The sequence below is a fragment of the Rhopalosiphum padi genome, chromosome 2 (genome assembly GCF_020882245.1).
Source record: "Rhopalosiphum padi isolate XX-2018 chromosome 2, ASM2088224v1, whole genome shotgun sequence".
Taxonomy (NCBI): domain Eukaryota; kingdom Metazoa; phylum Arthropoda; class Insecta; order Hemiptera; family Aphididae; genus Rhopalosiphum; species Rhopalosiphum padi.
Window position 1 is genome coordinate 34,592,214 of NC_083598.1, and position 18,001 is coordinate 34,610,214.

Consider the following 18,001-nt stretch of genomic DNA (forward strand, 5'->3'; position numbering starts at 1 on the left):
CATCAGTGTCATCATTACACAAATTATAACGAAAACCTCATACTCTATAATTTAAAAGTGTATTAAGAGGACGTTATACCCGCATGTGTTGTCTCTCTCTCTTACTAATGTAGATCAGACCAAGTTTTCGTTCAGCAGAACCCATTTTTTTAGCTTTAATATTAGAGTCAATTTACCTATTATCAAACTTAAAGGTAATAATATTATCTAGGGCATCTCATAGGCTTTTATTGATATCTTAATTTTTAAGTGAGTTATAGTTATGTAAAATATTAAAACTTTAAAATGCTAGTAATTCGCTTAAAAATTAAAATATCAATAAAAGCCTATGAGATGCCCTAGATAATATTATTACCTTTAAATTTAATAATAGGTAAATTGATTAATAATAAAGTTAACATCACAAAATGTGTTCTGCTGAACGAAAACTAGGTATGATTTACATAAGTCTCTGGTCAGTGGTGAAACTTACAATAGTGTTAAAATCCACGGGAAGAGGGAAGACACGAGGGAAACGTCTAAATACCTACCATATTGAATACACGAAGACACGAACATGAAAAACAACTAAAAAAGCTTACCTATCGCAATATGGCGAGTATTCGATATTATGCAATTATGTTTATCACTTTTCGATAGATCTCATCTATTATCTATTACAAAATCTATTTTGTCACGTCCCCCCCATACTTCCATCTGCATTCTTAATATTCTTACTAAAAGTTAAAAAACGGTAATATTCATAAATTGTAGTATGTAAAATATCCGATAATGATAGTGTAGCTAAATAATAACTAGCCAATTACGTTTTTTTTAAGTTATATACTAAATTAAAAACATTTTTTAAAACTTTATGACTATTGTGGTTTTACTACTTATAATTTGTATTTATTCATACGTAATAAATTAATAAATAATAATACGAAATATGTCCGATAGTCGAATCTCGAATAACTACAAAATAAGAACCACTGGTTCATGAGCCACGTTGGAATATTACAACTCGTTTAGAACTTCATATATATCCTCTTTTTTAAAATTAAAGATAATAATTATTTTTGCAAAATATACCTTTACTCTTTAGTCATATTTCTATACGTGTTTCTTAGAAAGAGTTGAAAAGAAGTTTATACTTATTTTTTATGGTGTTTTTGATTACTAATTAAATGAATTTTTTATTTAAGTAACTTGTAAGTTAAAAAAAATTAATATTGTAAGATAGACAACAAATTATGTTATATCTATATTTAAATATTATTATTTATTATTGCTTATGATTAATCTGAATATCTGTTATATTTACTTACATAGGTAGGAAACTTAAAGTTTTTATCGCATACCCAAAATTATTTCTTGAAAAGTCAAAATGAAAATTAAACAGTTTCAAAAGACTGTTGTATCAACATGGTCGCCAAAATCAAATTATCCAATCAATATAGCAATGGGTACTGCTGCCCAACAATTAGATGCTTCATTTAACACATCATCAACATTAGAACTGTATACAGTACAATCTAATGATATAACACTTAATGCATCAATCTCCACTGATTGTCGGTAAGTCCATTAATTAAAACTAAAGATAAACTATTATAATGATTATAAATATTTTTGTATTTTATATAATATATAAAGGTTTCATAAATTAGTTTGGGGTGGTGCTAATAATAATGAAGAATGGGATTCTGGAATCATTGCCGCAGGCTGTGATAATGGTGTAATTTGTCTATATAATGCTTCAAAATTAGCAAGAAATGTTGATAGTATTTTAGTTAAAAGTGATCGCCATGTTGGTTCAGTCAAAGCTCTCAATTTTAATTTATTTCAAGTATGTATCAAATTATTTAATTATTTATTAATCGTGTGTACATAATGTAATTAATTGTTTCTACATAAATAATAATTAGGTATTATAACTTAATTTGTTTTTTTTTTTTAATATTTAATTGTTGAATCCATGAATTCTTTACCAATAATATTTTCTACACCTTCAAGTATTAACTTTGTCAAAAACTAATTGCTCTAGAAAATAGTACTCATAGGCCCCCAAACAAGTTAGTTCAGAGGATGCCATTATATATTATATTTGTAAATAAATAAATAATAAAATATATACCTAGTGTTTATTATGTACAGTTATACAGTAATTAAACATTTATTAAAATGAAATAATACTTGTGATTTAAAAGAAACCTTATATTTACTGAATGTGTAAAAAAAACCAGGATTATATCAAATGGTTTTCACTGTATAATTATGTTTTTTTTTTTTTTTTTTTTTTTATTTGGATTTCTTATTCTATATATAATATAAATAACTTAATTTTTTAGACAAATTTATTTGCATCTGGTGCTTCAGAATCAGAAATATTCATTTGGGATTTGAACAGTATGAGTACTCCAATGACTCCAGGTTCTAAATCAGAAACTTTAGAAGATGTAATTGATTTAGCATGGAATAATGAAGGTATACAATTATAATTTTTTTTTTTAATCATTATTACATTGTAATTTTATTTCTTATTTATTAAGGGGTGAGTTATGAGTATTGTAAATAGAATTTTGTTTTGTATTTTACTTTAATACATTTATATGTATTGAATGATAAAAAAATGTATCATAAATGTATATTATCAGTTACTTTAAATAATTAAAATATAGGTACTTCTTTCAATGTAATTGAAATGTATGTTTTATACTTAAAATTATTCAATGTTTTTCTTAAAACCTTTTTTTAAGTTCAACACATTCTTGGTTCGTTGTTTCATAAATATACCGTTGTATGGGATTTACGTAAGAATGAACCTATCATTAAATTATCAGACAGCAACTCAAAAGTAAATATACAAATATATATTTTTCATTTATTTAAATATATATATATAAAAACATGACTCATATAGGTTAAATGGAAAGCAATGTCTTGGAACCCTAAAGTGGCAACACAAGTATGCATCGCATCAGAAGATGATCAAAATCCAGTTATTCAACTATGGGATTTAAGATACGCATCTTCACCTGTAAAAAATTTAATGGGACATCAAAAGTGATTATTTGTTATTTTTACCATTCAAATAATAATAATAATACATGAATATTTGATATCTTGTTATAATTATATGTAATAATTTTAATTCATAAGCTAATCATCTATACTTAGGGGTATTTTATCAATGTCATGGTGTTCTGAAGATCCAGATTTATTAATAAGTTGTGGAAAAGACAATCGATTACTCATATGGAATCCAAGTAGTGAGAATGATGTAATTTTAAATTTATTTATTTTATTGTATAGAGATATAGTTTTCTTCTTGTTTTTGTTTCTAATACTTAGGTTATTTTTTGAAGCTCTTTGCACTTTCCTTGTAACTTAATTCTTTTAGACTGGTTTAAGGTGACCATATTTATAAAAATTATACCAAATATGTTAAAATTTCATATTATAAATATAATATTTTTTTCCAGGAAAATTTACTAGTATGTGATTTAGAACATAATAACCAATGGAATTTTGAAATAAACTGGTGTCCAAAAGATCCATTATTGATAGCTACATCTAGTTTTGATGGGCTAACAACTGTATATTCAATAAATGATTTGCAGAATTTTGATGATCGGGTAATAATAATTATAATTGTTTATCATAGTTTAAAATTTTTAATATTATAAATACTTATTTGTAATAAAAGTGACCATGAGAGCAGCCAGTTATATTTGAGTCGTTTTGTGACTATAAGTGGTTTTAGGTACTTTACCTATAATTATTGTAAATCACTGAATTATTATATTGTTTTAGAATATAAGTAGTAAAAATGAAAATGTCAATTCTCAATGGACAACAGCATCTAATTTAACAAACGCTCCCAAGTGGCTTCAAAGAAACTGTGGCGCATCATTTGCAGTAAGAAAATAATTGTATGAAAACAATTAAAGCCAGCTATGTTATTTAAGTATCTTTATATAGTTTGGTGGTTACTTGGTGTCATTTGATGGTTCACTTAAAGCTGTTCAATTAAACAAGACAGTGATTGAATCTGATTTATTGGTGTGGTCTGATCATCTAAGTAAAATCTTAAATAATGGAAATTTTGAAGGATTTTGTCATAATAAAAGTGAAATGACTTCTGATGATAATCTTCAGCTAGTATGGAAGTTCTTAAAAACTATGTTTCAAAATAATCCCAAGGAAGCACAGTTGGAGATACTTGGATATTCAACTAAAAAAGTTGGTAGTATAGATTCTAATTTTTATTTTATTTATCAATTTTTAAGACAAGTTTAATTTACATATTTAGGAAGAAAATGAAGGATTTCATTCAAATCTTTCAAATATTCAAGAAGAAAATAATATAGTGGCTAAATTTGATGATTTCAATTTAAAATCTTCTAACGCTGATGGTAAAGAACATTTTTATTCTTTATTTATTAAATTCTGGGTGGGATGCTCTGAATATATTGGTTTTACAAAGATGTATGTGTGAGTGATTTTATTTGTATCTACATTTTTCATAGTAGAAAAAATGCTTTGATTTTCAATCTTGAGAATAGGTTTTGGAGACAATTTGGATCTATTTTAACAGTTCCCAATCCATAGGCTGTGGGTACCGTAGAACTGGGCTGCAAGCCACATAATATTAATATTACTAACACATATATTTATAATAATATTATATATAGAAGTTCTATTAGTGATTAATGGGCCTTAAAGATTTTTTTACAAAATTGGTGGTGCGTACAATTAAAATGGTTGGGATCTGCTAATATATTTAGTACTTGGGTGGGTTGAGATAGTTAAAAAAATGATATTGAATATTGAAACATTGAAACATATAATAAAAATTTTTATTAATCAAAGAAACTTGAAACATTCCTTAATAGTTATTACCTGTTTAGAATAATTTGAATTTTTTCTTATAAATGTTAATAAAAATGTTATATCTTATATTCTTTCAAAATTTAGTAACTTATAGCAATTTAAATATATAAAAAAAAATTAGGTTTTTCTGTGCTCAGAATTAATTTTTATGCAATGATTTACCATTCAATTCAAATTTAACACATTCATTAAAGTAATGTATACTCGATACCTACTTTAAATTATAATAGAATGACTTCTCCAGTTCTTAAATATTTATTTTCTTATTCACTAATTAGTAATTTATATTACAAATATAGAACTACAAGACTTAATATATCAGTCACTTCTTATTGGAAATTTGTCAACGGCGGCAGACTTGTTTTTAGATAGCGGAAAGCCAGTTGAAGCTTTATTACTTGCAATAATTGCTGGTCCTAAAACATTATCTAGAATACAAAATAAATATCTCAAGGTAAACCAATATCATTATTAATCTATACCTTGTAATTATCCATTAAATACATGTTATAGAATTCAAGAGAACCCACTGCTGCTTTATTACATGCAATTGTTACTAATGATTGGAGTAATCTAATTGAAAATTGCAATTTAAATTGTTGGAAAGAAATTATGACAGCCATTCTAACTCATACAAATGGATCAAATTTTATTTCTTCTTTTGAAAAACTTGGCAATCGTCTTGCAGCTAGTGATGACCAAAGCTTGTCAAAATATGCACAACTCTGTTATATATGTTCTGGAAATGTTGAAGCTCTTATAGATAATAAAAAAGATATTAAAACAATTGAGAAGTTACAAGAATGTGTAGAAATGGCAATGATGTTGCATCAATCAAAATTGTCTAATAAATCTCATTTGGAAGTTGGGCAAAAGTTGTCAGGTCTTTTAGTGATGTATAGTGAAACATTGATTTCTCAAGGTGATCTGGAAGGAGCTTTAACATATTTAGAATTTACAAATAAGGTAAATAATAAAAACAGTTGTATTTAAATTTAATGTAATATAATTATTTAAATACTTAAATATTATTGCTTTAGGATTATAACGTTGAATTAAAAAATCAACTATATAAAGCGCTTGGAAAAAATCAAACAGCTGAATATTCAAATAATGTTTCACAAGTAATAAAATAATATAATTTTTGTTTTATTAATTAAAAATATGAGTAATTATTATTAATTATTTTTTAGAAAACATTTAATGTTGGTACTCAAGATTTACGAAAATACTCAACATCAAGTGCTACAGGCACTGTAACACCAGAACCACCTTTTCCATCGTATCCAAATAAGTTTATCCAAGATAATGAAATACATCAAAATCATAGACAACTTCCTTCAAGTTATCCTCCTAATATTCAATCTCAACCAACATACAATATACATAATCAACCAACACCTATTTATAACAATCACCTTAATAGTACACCAGAATATGGAAATAGTTTTATTAATCAAACAAATGTGCAAAAAACAGTACCTCCAACACCACCACCAGATTCTAGCAGTAGATGTATGACTCCTAGCAGTATTAAGCCAGGTATAAAATAATAATAATAATAATAATACTATATATAATCATGAATTAATATAAAATTAGTGTTAAAATATATTGCTTATAACAGTTATAACAAATATTATTTTCAATTCTACAGATAAAGAAAAATTTCTTATTTAATTAATTTAGCTTTTTTTGTTCAAATATAATGTAAATATATAATACTTATAATAGTATACATACATTATATTGTATGTGTTATACTATTTAGTTATTATCTTATCATTTAAAAATTTAAAAAAATTCATGTAACTTTCATAATTATTTTTTCATATTTCTAGTTTCTTGTATTTCTTGGATTTAATTTTAATGTTCTTTTTTTGCATCTTTTGTTAGCCATCATTTCTTTATTCATTTTTCTATTATCTCTTTATTTACTGTCTTTCTACAAAAAATGTTAAATATTAAAAGAGCTTATTTATTTACATAGTTTTCTATTTAATAATATTTGTAATGTATTTATATTATATTATGAACTGTAAAGTAAATTTTCTTTTTCTTTTTGTCTTGTTATAGGAAAGCCTAAGTATGTTGTTGATCCTTCTGTTAAAGGAAATAACGTTTATGGGAGTTATAACAATGGATTAGGAACTCCGTCTATGACAAATCCAGGACAACAAAGTGGTTTTAATGCACAAATGGGACAACCCCATACATTAAACCCACCATTTATACAACAAAGCGGTTTTAATTCACCAATGGGACAGCCTCTACCTCATACATTAAACCATCCATTTGGACAACAAAGTAATTTTAATCAACCAGTAGGCCAATTAAATACTTTGAACCAACCAATGGGACAACAAAGTGGTTTTAATCCACCAATGGGTCAGTCAAATTTTATAAATCAACCATTGGGACACACAAGTAATTTCAATGAACAATTAAACCAACCAACGCAACCAAATATTTATAATCCCGCTTCAGCTCAAATAAGTAATTTTAATCAGCCTAAAAGTTTTGGTCAGTTACCTAATATGAATCAACAACCAACATTTCAACCTATTCAAAGTCATTTAAATAATTTTTCTCAAGCAATTCCTCCATCGCCCAATTTTAATCAGTCATCATCAAATTATAATCAAACAACTCCATCAGGTAAATACGTATTTATTTAGTTAAAAAATACTTATGTTAATTGAATTTGTATTTTTTTGTAGTTGAACCTCTACCAATGAATTACATGAAAAAATCAACTCCTGGTTGGAATGATCCTCCAATGTTATCAACTTCTGCTCCAATTCAAGTAATAATCATTTATTTATAACATGAACTGTATATTAATATATTATCAATAATTAGACATTTTTTCCTCGAACATCGATGCTGGATTGAGCCACCAAGTTTCTAAGCAAAACTCAGTAATCTACTCTAAATATTATGCTGTGGGGCTAAACATAATTAAATACTAAAAAACTGATTATCCTTAAGTTGTGATTTTTTACCAATTAATAAGTAGTGTTCGGGATTTTTTTTCATTTATATGTTTTTCTGTAGTGGTCGTAGATTATTCTAGGTGAGTTATAAATTTGTTTTATGAAATGGCGAAACTAAATACTAAGTTTAAATTTGCATATTTTTGTATGTTTCTTCATATTTTAGGAAAAGTGCGTATTTGAGCAATTTTTAGCATATTTGTGCATATTTTGTGTTTTTTTAATTTGTTTGTTGCGTAAAATTGTTGGGAAAAATTAATACTTGAAAAAAAATTCAAAAATATTATTTATATAAATTAAGGTCATAGTCTGTCATATCTGACTCGTATGTCTGTTTATGATAATTTCTTTATCACTTGAGGACCAACTTTTTTATTGACAATTGTATAGTTGTGGTAAAACCTTATGACATCTAGATTCTAAATTGTACAACAGATTTAATCACGGTTAACTGATCACATTATACTACGCATTTACATTATTTCTTATTAACTCAGGATTTAATATGTTTTAATAAATAAAATAAAAAATTCTGATTGGATAAAACCAGAAAATTTTGTTTCCTTTATGTCTCAAACTACTGCAGTCTACATTATTAACTATTTAACACATAACATAAATGACCATGATCAATTAATAAATAAGTATAATAGTTATGTTACTAAGTAAGTAAATGAACGTCTTTGGTATTGTTATTATTACTTCATGAATTGAAAAAACATATGATACAGTTATAGTTTTATGGATAATTTAGGTATATATAAGATAACGTATATAGATAGTTCCATGAACTATGTTTCCAATATGAGAAAACAATTCAATGAATTTAACATGTAAATTGAAAAAAGCCTTGTTTCAAATTTATACGTGATGTTACACACGTGTGTTAAATTTGGCGATAGATACCACTAAAGTTTTAAATATTTAAATTTATTTAGACTATTAAATTATTATGTGGTATTTGTAAGGAAATCTTATCTAAGGGTCACCAAATTGACTATAAAGTAATTGTGTGTGTGTATATATATATATATTCATAAAAAAGAATTAAGATTTTTTTGAAGAATTTGTGTCATTATCATTCAAATGGTTTAAATAAAAAAAAAAACACTTAATATGTTGAACCACTTTAAATTATAACTCAAGCCAGTTTTGCTTCTCGATCCAGCACTATTAGTTATATTTGGCAGAGAAGAACATTACCCCTATTAATTTATTCAGTTAAATTCTACATTATTTAAGTATAAATTTTATGAAATACATTTCATGTACACTTTATTAAAATACATATTACTATATATAAAACATTTGTAAAACTAGTTTTTAAAGCAAAAGTAGGCAGTTCAAATATTGCTTTTAATAAAATAATAAACAAAAAATATATATATATATTTTATAAACAGCGTCATTCGTCAAGCATGCTACCCTCAATTTTTAATTTATTATAATTCTACTTTTTATTGTGCCTATGAGTAGTTTGTCAAAATATTTTGAAATTTCTTTTTTATTTCACATTAAAAAAAATATATAGGGGGAAATTAGCTAAACCTTAAAACTAAAAATTATGTAAAACAAATTAGAAGTTTTTAAATTAATGAATGTTTTCCAATATAAAAAAATTGCCCAGTATTTATATATATTTAATTTAATCATATATTTAGAAACCACCAACACCTGTGTCATCAATTCCTATTACACATCCGTTGTATACAAATAATCCACCTCCAATTGAAGAAATTGGAACTTACATTCCACTTCGAAGTAACAATGAAGAACAATATTCAAATAATAATATCACACAAGGTGTAGAAGCATTAACAAAACAACCTATACCACAAGAGCATGTTAAAATTCAAGTGGTATTGGAAGGATTGCAATCAAAATTATTAGAAGCAGCACCTACTGCTGTAAGTAATAGACATTTTCATGTAATTGTTTCATCTATATTCATATCTTGAGTACATTTATAATGTACTAGTTTTACTCTAATTATGTAAAATTTGTTAATATGCATACATTTTTTTCTTATAGCAAACCAGAAAAAAAGTTTTAGATATTTCAAAAAAATTAGAGTTGTTGTATGATTCTTTACGAGAAAATTCTGTAAGTATTAATATTAATACAAAATTATCTGAGAATGATATGTTTACAGTAATTTCTGAAATTTGTTACTGATAATTTTGACACAATCACAAATTTGTGACTATAAATTCTATATAAAAGTTATAAGTTGCATAAAATAATAAAAAATGTTAATATTTAACCCTTATCAGATAGTCTGGAACTGACCTGATTTCCATTTATACATTTCCTTATGGATATTAAATACCTTATTTGGATACAATTAAGGTCATTTAATCGTCCTAATACTCAGAAAAATTATAAAAATATGATTTTTTTTTATATTTTAAATACGCAAAGATGTATGTTAAAATTATCATTTACATATAATGAAATACATTTTAAACCTTTAAATTATTATTATAACTTATTAAATCAATGTTATCATAAATTACAGTTGTCAGCTTATTTGATTCAATGTCTCCACACAATGATCGATCTTGTACTGAAGCGAGATTACAATGGTGCATTTAATATACATACACAACTGGTTTCGGGCCCAGAATTTTCAAAAATATCAACTTTTATGCCTTCGTTGAAAGCACTGTTTCAGATGACATATCAATATAATGTCAGCCTTGAAGGATTGTGATCGAACTTGTATTGTTGACAAATAATCTTTAGATTAAAAAAAGAAATATAATATGTTGTATAACATTAATAACACTATAGCAATTTAATATTTCTTCATATTTATTTATATATTATAATTTATTATACTGGTGGTACATAAAAATTATTTAATTTATATGTTAATATTTGTGTATTTATTAAAATATTGTAGTAATACATTATTTATTTTGTTTTAAAAAAACTAGTTAATGAAGATTGTTTCATGCCTTGGTTAGAACTGTTTTTAGATTTTTTATTTTTGTTCTTTTTCTTATCAGCAGAATCTGATTCACAAATTTTAATTTTTTTAACAACTGGTTCAATATTTAATTCTTTAGGTTCAGGAATGTTGTCGTTTTCAGTGGACTCTGAAAGTGATTCACATTCTGTTTCCACAATTTTAACTTCTTTAGTAGTATCTACAAAAGAAATAAATTCACATCCATAGGTCAATAAAAACATTAGACTTATTAGATACTTTATTGTTTAAGTATTAAATTTAATTGAAATATTTTAAAATAATAAAAATGTGTTCTCACGGACAAAACCATCATCATCTATAAATGTGGATGTGGTTGTTTGTTTTTCTTTTTTTCGATTCTCTCTTGGTGTTGGGCGAGGTGGAGTAGGCTGTACAAAATCAACATCATCCTCATCATCCATAACATGTTCAGATCTTTTCATATCTAAAAATATATATTGATTAGTAAAATATAACACTGTACACTATCTCACATAAAAGTAATTTTAAGCGCTAATGATTTTTGTACAGTTTGTTCAGAACACACCCCTCAATTGAATTGATTTTTGTTTCTGATTGTTAGAATCACTGAAAACCGTGCTTTACTATGTGTTAGTCTTAGCAAAATGTAAATTAGGTATTTGTTGAAATAATCAGCTGATACTCTCAAAGCCTAGCGTGCAGTAGTTACATTAATTTTTATTGCCGTACACAGAAGCCCATCTGGAGTTACACTTATATGAGACAAATTATAAATAAATAAATATTCTACACATACCTTCTTCTTCACTATCTATTTCTTCATCTGAACTATCGAAAGTTTGAATACGTTTTCTTTTAACTTTTTGATTACTTTTACTTTTACTTTTATTTACATTTTCTTTTTTCTTTTTTTCTTTTTTTAAATTTTTTTCCTTACATACACTTGTTGAATTATCTTGTACATTTTTCGGTGGTTCTAAATCTATTATTTTAGTATCTACTTTTGTAATTTTTTCTGCTGTAACCTTGTTTTTAGAATCAGTAGAACCATTTGTTATACATGAATTTTTATTGGAATTTTTGAATTTTGTAAAGAAATCTGAATTGGCCTAAGAATTAATTTTTCATATTAAATTTATACATTTTTAATTTTTTGGCTTTATTTAATTTACCTTGTTTGGAATAACTTTTTTTTCAATTTCTTCCTGTTTTGTATTATTGGTACTATTATTTTTAAAGAAATCCAATCCATTTTTCTATAAAATAAATAAATAAATCATAACCGTTAGTAATTAAAAAATTAAATTAAATACTAAAATTACCTTTTTCTGTGGTTTATCTAATTTTGTACTGGCAATTGTTTCACTTTTATGATTTTGAATTTTATTAGGTGACAGGTTTGTTTGTTTAGTCAAAGGTAAATTAATCTCCATTTCAATTGCATCTTTTTGTTCAGACATTGAATCATTTATTTTTTCTTTCGTTTTAATACTTGAAGGCAAGTTAGTATAATTATTTAATGAATTATCAACTAGATATAAAGCATTATTTATATCGTCAAATCTGCTAATAGGTTGAATACTATAAATGTGTTCAAAATCAATTTGCTTAAAACGCCGGCGCATAGTTTCAACATGATCATCATACGCCAATACAATACAAAATTCATCATTTTCCTTGAGTGTCCCCCCAATAACAACTGTGATGGAATATTTTTGATCATCAGTGAGTTTAGAAACATAATCTTTTAACAATCTAGAAAAAATAAAAATAAATTAAAAAAAATATATATTTATAAGCTCTTTACTTACTGTTTTGCTTTATTTGGATGGATGTTTAATTTTTCAGTCAAATATTTATATGTAACCTAAAAGTACAAAATATATAATATTAAATTAAAGAATTAATATGAGACTAGAAAAATATATTAAGCTAAATCACTTCTTGTTAAAAAATTATTAGTGACATAGATAATGGGACAAACAATATTTAGAATAAGTATTGTAATCTGTCTAAATAACAGATTTAAATACTAGGTATACTATTACATTATATTATATCTAAATTTATGTTATTTACTAAGTATTTTTTTTTAATTAAAGTAAAATATGAGTAAATCTATTGACATACTGCATTACATTTTTTTCAATTTATGTATATAATGTTACATAATTAATGTATAAAGTAATAAAAAATTCAAAAAACTACAAAAATATAGTTATAATTCTTAGATTGCCAACAGTTGAAATATTTTATTTTTGTATTTGTTAAATAATTTTACAAGAAGCAAATACACAATTATAATTACAGATATATATCATATATCAATAATAGCATATAATATGTTGAAAAGTAACATGAATTTAAAATTTGTTAACACATACTTTAAAACTCCAACCAATAATTAATCTATAAAAGTACTTTATAAGTCTTAGTAACTTTGTAATCTATAGTACAAGAAAAAACATTCTTAAGATATGGTAAATTACAGTTACGCAAAGTAATAAGGTAAGTGAGTCATGTGCCATTTCTAATAGATTAAATAGGTAAGTAGGAAAATTTATTATACAGATTGTAGGCAGTGATGCACTCATATAATAAATAGAGGTAGCACATTGGAAAATATACCACCCACCCACCAAATTGCTTTCAAAAACTAAAAATAAATATTAATTAGTAGAATAATGATTTTTCTAATATGCTACTATTATTGGCAAACGTATTAATTACAGTATTTGTGTCAATTTGAGTATCATTTTTGCACGAAAATACCATTAAATTTTCAAGCCAAAATATTCAGGGGTAGCAGCTGCTACCCAAGAACCCTCTAGTATGTGTTATTGTATGTGCTATATTCAAAACCAAAACGTATATTATATACTAATATCATAGAACTGAAGAATATAATTATTATATGCTTAAATGAGTTGAACGTGGTTAACACAGAAACTACAAGACCAGTTTCAAAAAAATTATTTAAATATATTTCCTGAGATTCAGATGCTTATTCTTTCAACCCCTATAGGTTAGTATAGGGTGGCTCACACATGAATTTGTTTTGGCTCTCAAAAATCATATGGTTGTTTGTTTATACATAGGATTGCTATTAACTACTAAAATAGAAAATTTTAAAAAGAATTGGCAATTGACTCAGCTATACATTGCTATATGCCTATATGATAGCATTTAAATAAAAGAACATTTATTTATTATCTGTTACTCAAAATTGAAATGGTAAATGTACCACAGTATCATAGTAGCTTATAGTTTCAAAAAATTACTCCATTGATTTTGACAAGTTTCAGATATAGTTTTTAAAGTCATCAGGAAAATTTAGAGAGCAATTTGAACCATGTTCAAAAACATACCAAGTGGTCATCTCGATAGAATTAGTAGCAAGATTCGATATCAGTTTATCAGTAAACTGAGGTATACTAAAACTAGTAAAACTTGATGTATGCCAATATAACAGTACTTTATGATTGTTCCATTTTTCTCGAGAAATTTGAGATCACAGCTAGTAATATAAAAACTAGTCTTGAGAAGTGTATATTATAAATTTAATATTATTACTGAAATAATAAAATAATTTTACTTATTTAAATATTAAATATATTTTGGACTAGGGTTAAAATAAATTTGCACTCAAACTGGCACACTGCAATATTATTAACTACATCAGTGGTCGGCAATCGGAAATCGACAGCCCGCTTTAATTTCTAGAGCAAATTTTTTTTTTATACTTTTTATTATTTTAAAGTTTAAAACAGTATTTTTTTTCGTAGTAAAGAATTTAACAATATAATTTTTTTATTTTTGTCTGGTCCGTGAACTCTTTTTAATTTGTGAATATGGCCCAAGAGTACAAAAAAGTTGCCAACCATTAACCTACATATTGCTTATTGTAACCGAATGAAGCACTAATGTGTCATTTTGTTATTCATTACATAAGGACAACAAATTTTGAATTAAATATAAAAACCTTACTATTTGTTGTTTATCTTCAAGTTGTTCAACAATAATTTTAGTTTCCATTATAGTATAAATAAAAAAACTTGAATAAAAATTTAGTTAAAGTAGCTTAAATAAGCTTTACAGAAGTGTAACTTAATTTAAAGAACTTCAATGATATATTTTAAATGCCAAATGAAAGTAGTTTGCGTTATAGATTTAACACCAAATACAAAAATTCCGATGAAATGAAAACATTGAAAACCAAACGTTTAAAAAATTGATATCATTTCATTATCTAATATAATCAAAAAAAAAATTTTTTGCCGCCAAAAAGGAACAAAGAATTTAACCATAGAATAACAATGCAGATATCTTAATATCTTGTATACCTAATAGAATATTATTGTAGATTTTATCGCATTGTGGCGTCATGCACTCGTACTCGTATATAATACATCAATACCATAACCCTTACAATAAGGCACACAGGCCATAGACAAAAATATTAAAAACGGGTAAATATTTTACAAGTATTTTAAAAACTATTACGAATTACGATATTAGAATCCAGATGTATTTATAAATCAGATCCAAATCTATTTATCAAATGTTGGATTACATTGAACATTGAACTAATTTATCTGTTAAAATAATTTTAATAGGTAATAACGTTTATTTTTACATTTTAGGTCTTAAATCATTTCGGTGATTGATTCAATATTGAAGATTACAAACAAACTGATAAGAAAATAATATTTAAAAAACATTAAACATAGGTAAAGAACTAGAAGTCTTATAAGTAAATACAATAAATTGTATTGTTTAATGTTTATTGCTACTATTACTAAATTAAAATATTAAACAATATTTCAAAAAATGTAGTTTTATTAATCAATTATTATTATTATTAAAATTTTTTCTTGACTTAAATAATAAGTTCACAACATTTTAATTTAATAACTATAAAATAAAACTAATGTCTTGAACATAATGATATTTATAAACTTTTTGCAAATAAATATGTAAATATTTATAATTACCCACATGCACAGGCAATTTCAATCAGTGATGCACACTACCGACCACAAGTAATAACATATCACAATACATTGTTCAATTGTTTAGTATTTGATTGACACCCTCACAAATGGAGTAGTATGCACAATGGGTTGCAATTTATAAAATGTTTCTGGTTATTATATTTAAAATGTTTTACTAAAAGGAGTGTTTAATATTATATACAGTGGTGGGATCAAGATAGATCATAAGGTGCTGTAGTACATGTGCCTAGATACTTGGGGCTTGGGGGCCCATGGTATGTTTTCTTTTAATAATATACTGTTTTTAATTTATTTTGATGATTCAGTTAAATCACAGTTAAATTTGATTTTATGAACCTGTAGTAATAAATGTGAATAATATGTTACCAATTCAATTTTCTGTGTATGGAATGCTAATTATTACTTAGTGGAAAATCAAAATTTTTAATATTTACAATATTTAAAGATTTTCAGCAAATGAGCAAAAACTTTTAAAATTTCTCAGATATTTGCCTAGATTGAGAGGAGGCAGAAATTTTTGTTCCCGTCCCAAATTTTAAAATTGCACCACTGATGAATGTTTATGATAATATTATCTATTAGTACTTGGTATTTTTTTTTTAATGTCCTTTATATATATATATATATATATTATATATTTTTATATAATATATAAAAATTAACAAACAAAAATTCTGGATTTAATTATTAAAAATATTATAAGAAAAATAAAAACAAATTTTCTCAACATTTGTGGTATACTACCTAGTACCTGCTTAAATAAACTTACATTTTAAAAACAAAAATTTAAGATAAGGAGTGTTATAAATCATTTTGTATATAGAAAACCACATGAGAAAATTAGTTAATATTATTGTTTTTTATACTTTTTATGAATCATGTATTCACTTGTATTATGTTAGGTACAAATGTTCTGCCTATTATTATATTATTACTTATTTTTTTTTTTTTTTTATAGGTTTTGATTAATTCATTTTATACTTATTTTTTAAAACTGGTAAGTATAACTGCTTCATTTAAGATGAATAGCCCTAAAGTAAATATGAGTATTCAAGCTGCTAAAAAGGTGAATGGTTTAGCGGATCCAACTAAACCATTTTCTTCATTTATGAAATATAATAAAAATGATCTTGAAGTGACAATGCGTTTCATAAAAGCACCTGCCATGACTACTTTTCTCAAAGATAAGTTATATTCTATGATTAAAGACAATATGATGGAAGCATATAAAAAGTGTCCTTGGGGATGGGATGGAAAAAAGAAACGTGCAGAGTTATTCCACAAAGATGCTAGGTAAATAATAATTTTGCTTAAACCAAATGTACCATTAAATTAATTTTTGCTTGATATTAATTATTCAATTGAAAAAAACTGTACTATATTGTAGGTATATTTTAGTTCGGCATTCAAGTGATAACTCTCTTGCAGCTTTTGTGCATTTTCGATTTGATATTGAAAATTTGATTGAAGTTTTATATCTATATGAACTTCAAATTGAAAAAAATGTGCGTGGTAAAGGTCTTGGAAGATACTTGATGACCCTCTTGGAAACTATGGCATTTCATTATAAGATGAAACGTATTGTATTAACAGTGCTTAAAAGTGATGTGAATGTAGTCAAATTTTATTTTTCACTTCAATATGAAATTGAATCATATTCTCCTGAAGATGCATTTTATTATATACTAAGTAAAAAAAAAAAAACTTTAGAACTTACAAAGAACCAATAAGTTTGAAACAAGTTGGTTCTAAATCTATAATAAGTAATTTAACAAACTTTTTATACATATATTTTAATTTATATTCAATTTATTTAATACTTTGGGTTACATTATTTGTATCATTATTGCTATAATTTAAAATTCATAATATTGTTATGAAATAATATACAATTTAATAAAATTATATTTATAATACATACATATTTTTAATTAGTACAGATTAATTAAGAAATCACAACATTTTAGGAACTTACATCTATTAACAACCTATAACAAATACTGAAGTGTAAAAATGTGACAAACAGCTGAAAAATTAATAATATACATATATCACTCATAAGAAAAATAAATTCAAACATAAATAATTATTACATTTTACATATAAATTATTTATTTAAATCTGAAATAAAAGTAAAGATGATATTATTTAAGAAAATT

General features: G+C 25.0%; 3 protein-coding genes across 5 annotated transcripts; 2 read left to right on the forward strand and 1 right to left on the reverse strand.

Moving 5' to 3' along the window:
• Window positions 1-1,035: 1,035 nt before the first annotated feature.
• LOC132919768 (protein transport protein Sec31A) lies at window positions 1,036-10,748 on the forward strand. Of its 2 annotated transcripts, XM_060981593.1 has the most exons (20): window positions 1,037-1,190; window positions 1,312-1,557; window positions 1,636-1,828; window positions 2,331-2,466; window positions 2,739-2,836; window positions 2,903-3,045; window positions 3,160-3,262; window positions 3,465-3,617; window positions 3,796-3,900; window positions 3,964-4,224; window positions 4,295-4,397; window positions 5,175-5,329; window positions 5,389-5,841; window positions 5,916-5,999; window positions 6,069-6,417; window positions 6,952-7,533; window positions 7,596-7,681; window positions 9,533-9,778; window positions 9,903-9,974; window positions 10,390-10,748. In XM_060981593.1, the coding sequence occupies exons 2-20, from the start codon at window positions 1,367-1,369 to the stop codon at window positions 10,582-10,584; spliced, it is 3,708 nt and encodes a 1,235-aa protein (XP_060837576.1). In that variant the 5' UTR covers window positions 1,037-1,190; window positions 1,312-1,366; the 3' UTR covers window positions 10,585-10,748. The 2 variants fall into 2 exon arrangements, with proteins under 2 accessions (XP_060837577.1, XP_060837576.1); XM_060981594.1 differs by lacking the exons at window positions 9,533-9,778; window positions 9,903-9,974; window positions 10,390-10,748 and adding an exon at window positions 7,738-8,425 and having other exon boundaries at window positions 1,036-1,190.
• Window positions 10,668-15,045, reverse strand: LOC132919769 (DNA polymerase delta subunit 3-like). Its single transcript, XM_060981595.1, has 7 exons — window positions 14,815-15,045; window positions 12,639-12,694; window positions 12,150-12,582; window positions 12,000-12,083; window positions 11,624-11,936; window positions 11,144-11,290; window positions 10,668-11,023 (listed from the first exon to the last, which is right to left on the reverse strand). The coding sequence occupies exons 1-7, from the start codon at window positions 14,860-14,862 to the stop codon at window positions 10,788-10,790; spliced, it is 1,317 nt and encodes a 438-aa protein (XP_060837578.1). The 5' UTR covers window positions 14,863-15,045; the 3' UTR covers window positions 10,668-10,787.
• Window positions 15,046-15,157: 112 nt separating this feature from the next.
• On the forward strand, window positions 15,158-17,758 carry LOC132921953 (N-alpha-acetyltransferase 40). Of its 2 annotated transcripts, XM_060985220.1 has the most exons (4): window positions 15,158-15,296; window positions 15,471-15,557; window positions 16,801-17,135; window positions 17,230-17,758. In XM_060985220.1, exons 3-4 carry the CDS (start codon window positions 16,864-16,866, stop codon window positions 17,570-17,572), a joined length of 615 nt encoding a protein of 204 aa, XP_060841203.1. In that variant the 5' UTR covers window positions 15,158-15,296; window positions 15,471-15,557; window positions 16,801-16,863; the 3' UTR covers window positions 17,573-17,758. The 2 variants fall into 2 exon arrangements, with proteins under 2 accessions (XP_060841203.1, XP_060841204.1); XM_060985221.1 differs by lacking the exons at window positions 15,158-15,296; window positions 15,471-15,557 and adding an exon at window positions 15,566-15,869.
• Window positions 17,759-18,001: the final 243 nt, after the last annotated feature.

Coding starts and splice junctions, on each gene's coding strand:
- LOC132921953 (XM_060985220.1), top strand. CDS start 16,864: ATGAATAGCCCTAAAGTAAATATGAGTATTCAAGCTGCTAAAAAGGTG. Junction 17,136..17,229: donor TTATTCCACAAAGATGCTAG/GTAAATAATAAT, acceptor ACTATATTGTAG/GTATATTTTAGTTCGGCATT.
- LOC132919768 (XM_060981593.1), top strand. CDS start 1,367: ATGAAAATTAAACAGTTTCAAAAGACTGTTGTATCAACATGGTCGCCA. Junction 5,842..5,915: donor ATTTAGAATTTACAAATAAG/GTAAATAATAAA, acceptor TTATTGCTTTAG/GATTATAACGTTGAATTAAA. Junction 9,779..9,902: donor TAGAAGCAGCACCTACTGCT/GTAAGTAATAGA, acceptor TTTTTCTTATAG/CAAACCAGAAAAAAAGTTTT.
- LOC132919769 (XM_060981595.1), bottom strand. CDS start 14,862: ATGGAAACTAAAATTATTGTTGAACAACTTGAAGATAAACAACAAATA. Junction 12,583..12,638: donor CATCCAAATAAAGCAAAACA/GTAAGTAAAGAG, acceptor TATTTTTTCTAG/ATTGTTAAAAGATTATGTTT. Junction 11,291..11,623: donor AATAGATAGTGAAGAAGAAG/GTATGTGTAGAA, acceptor ATATATTTTTAG/ATATGAAAAGATCTGAACAT.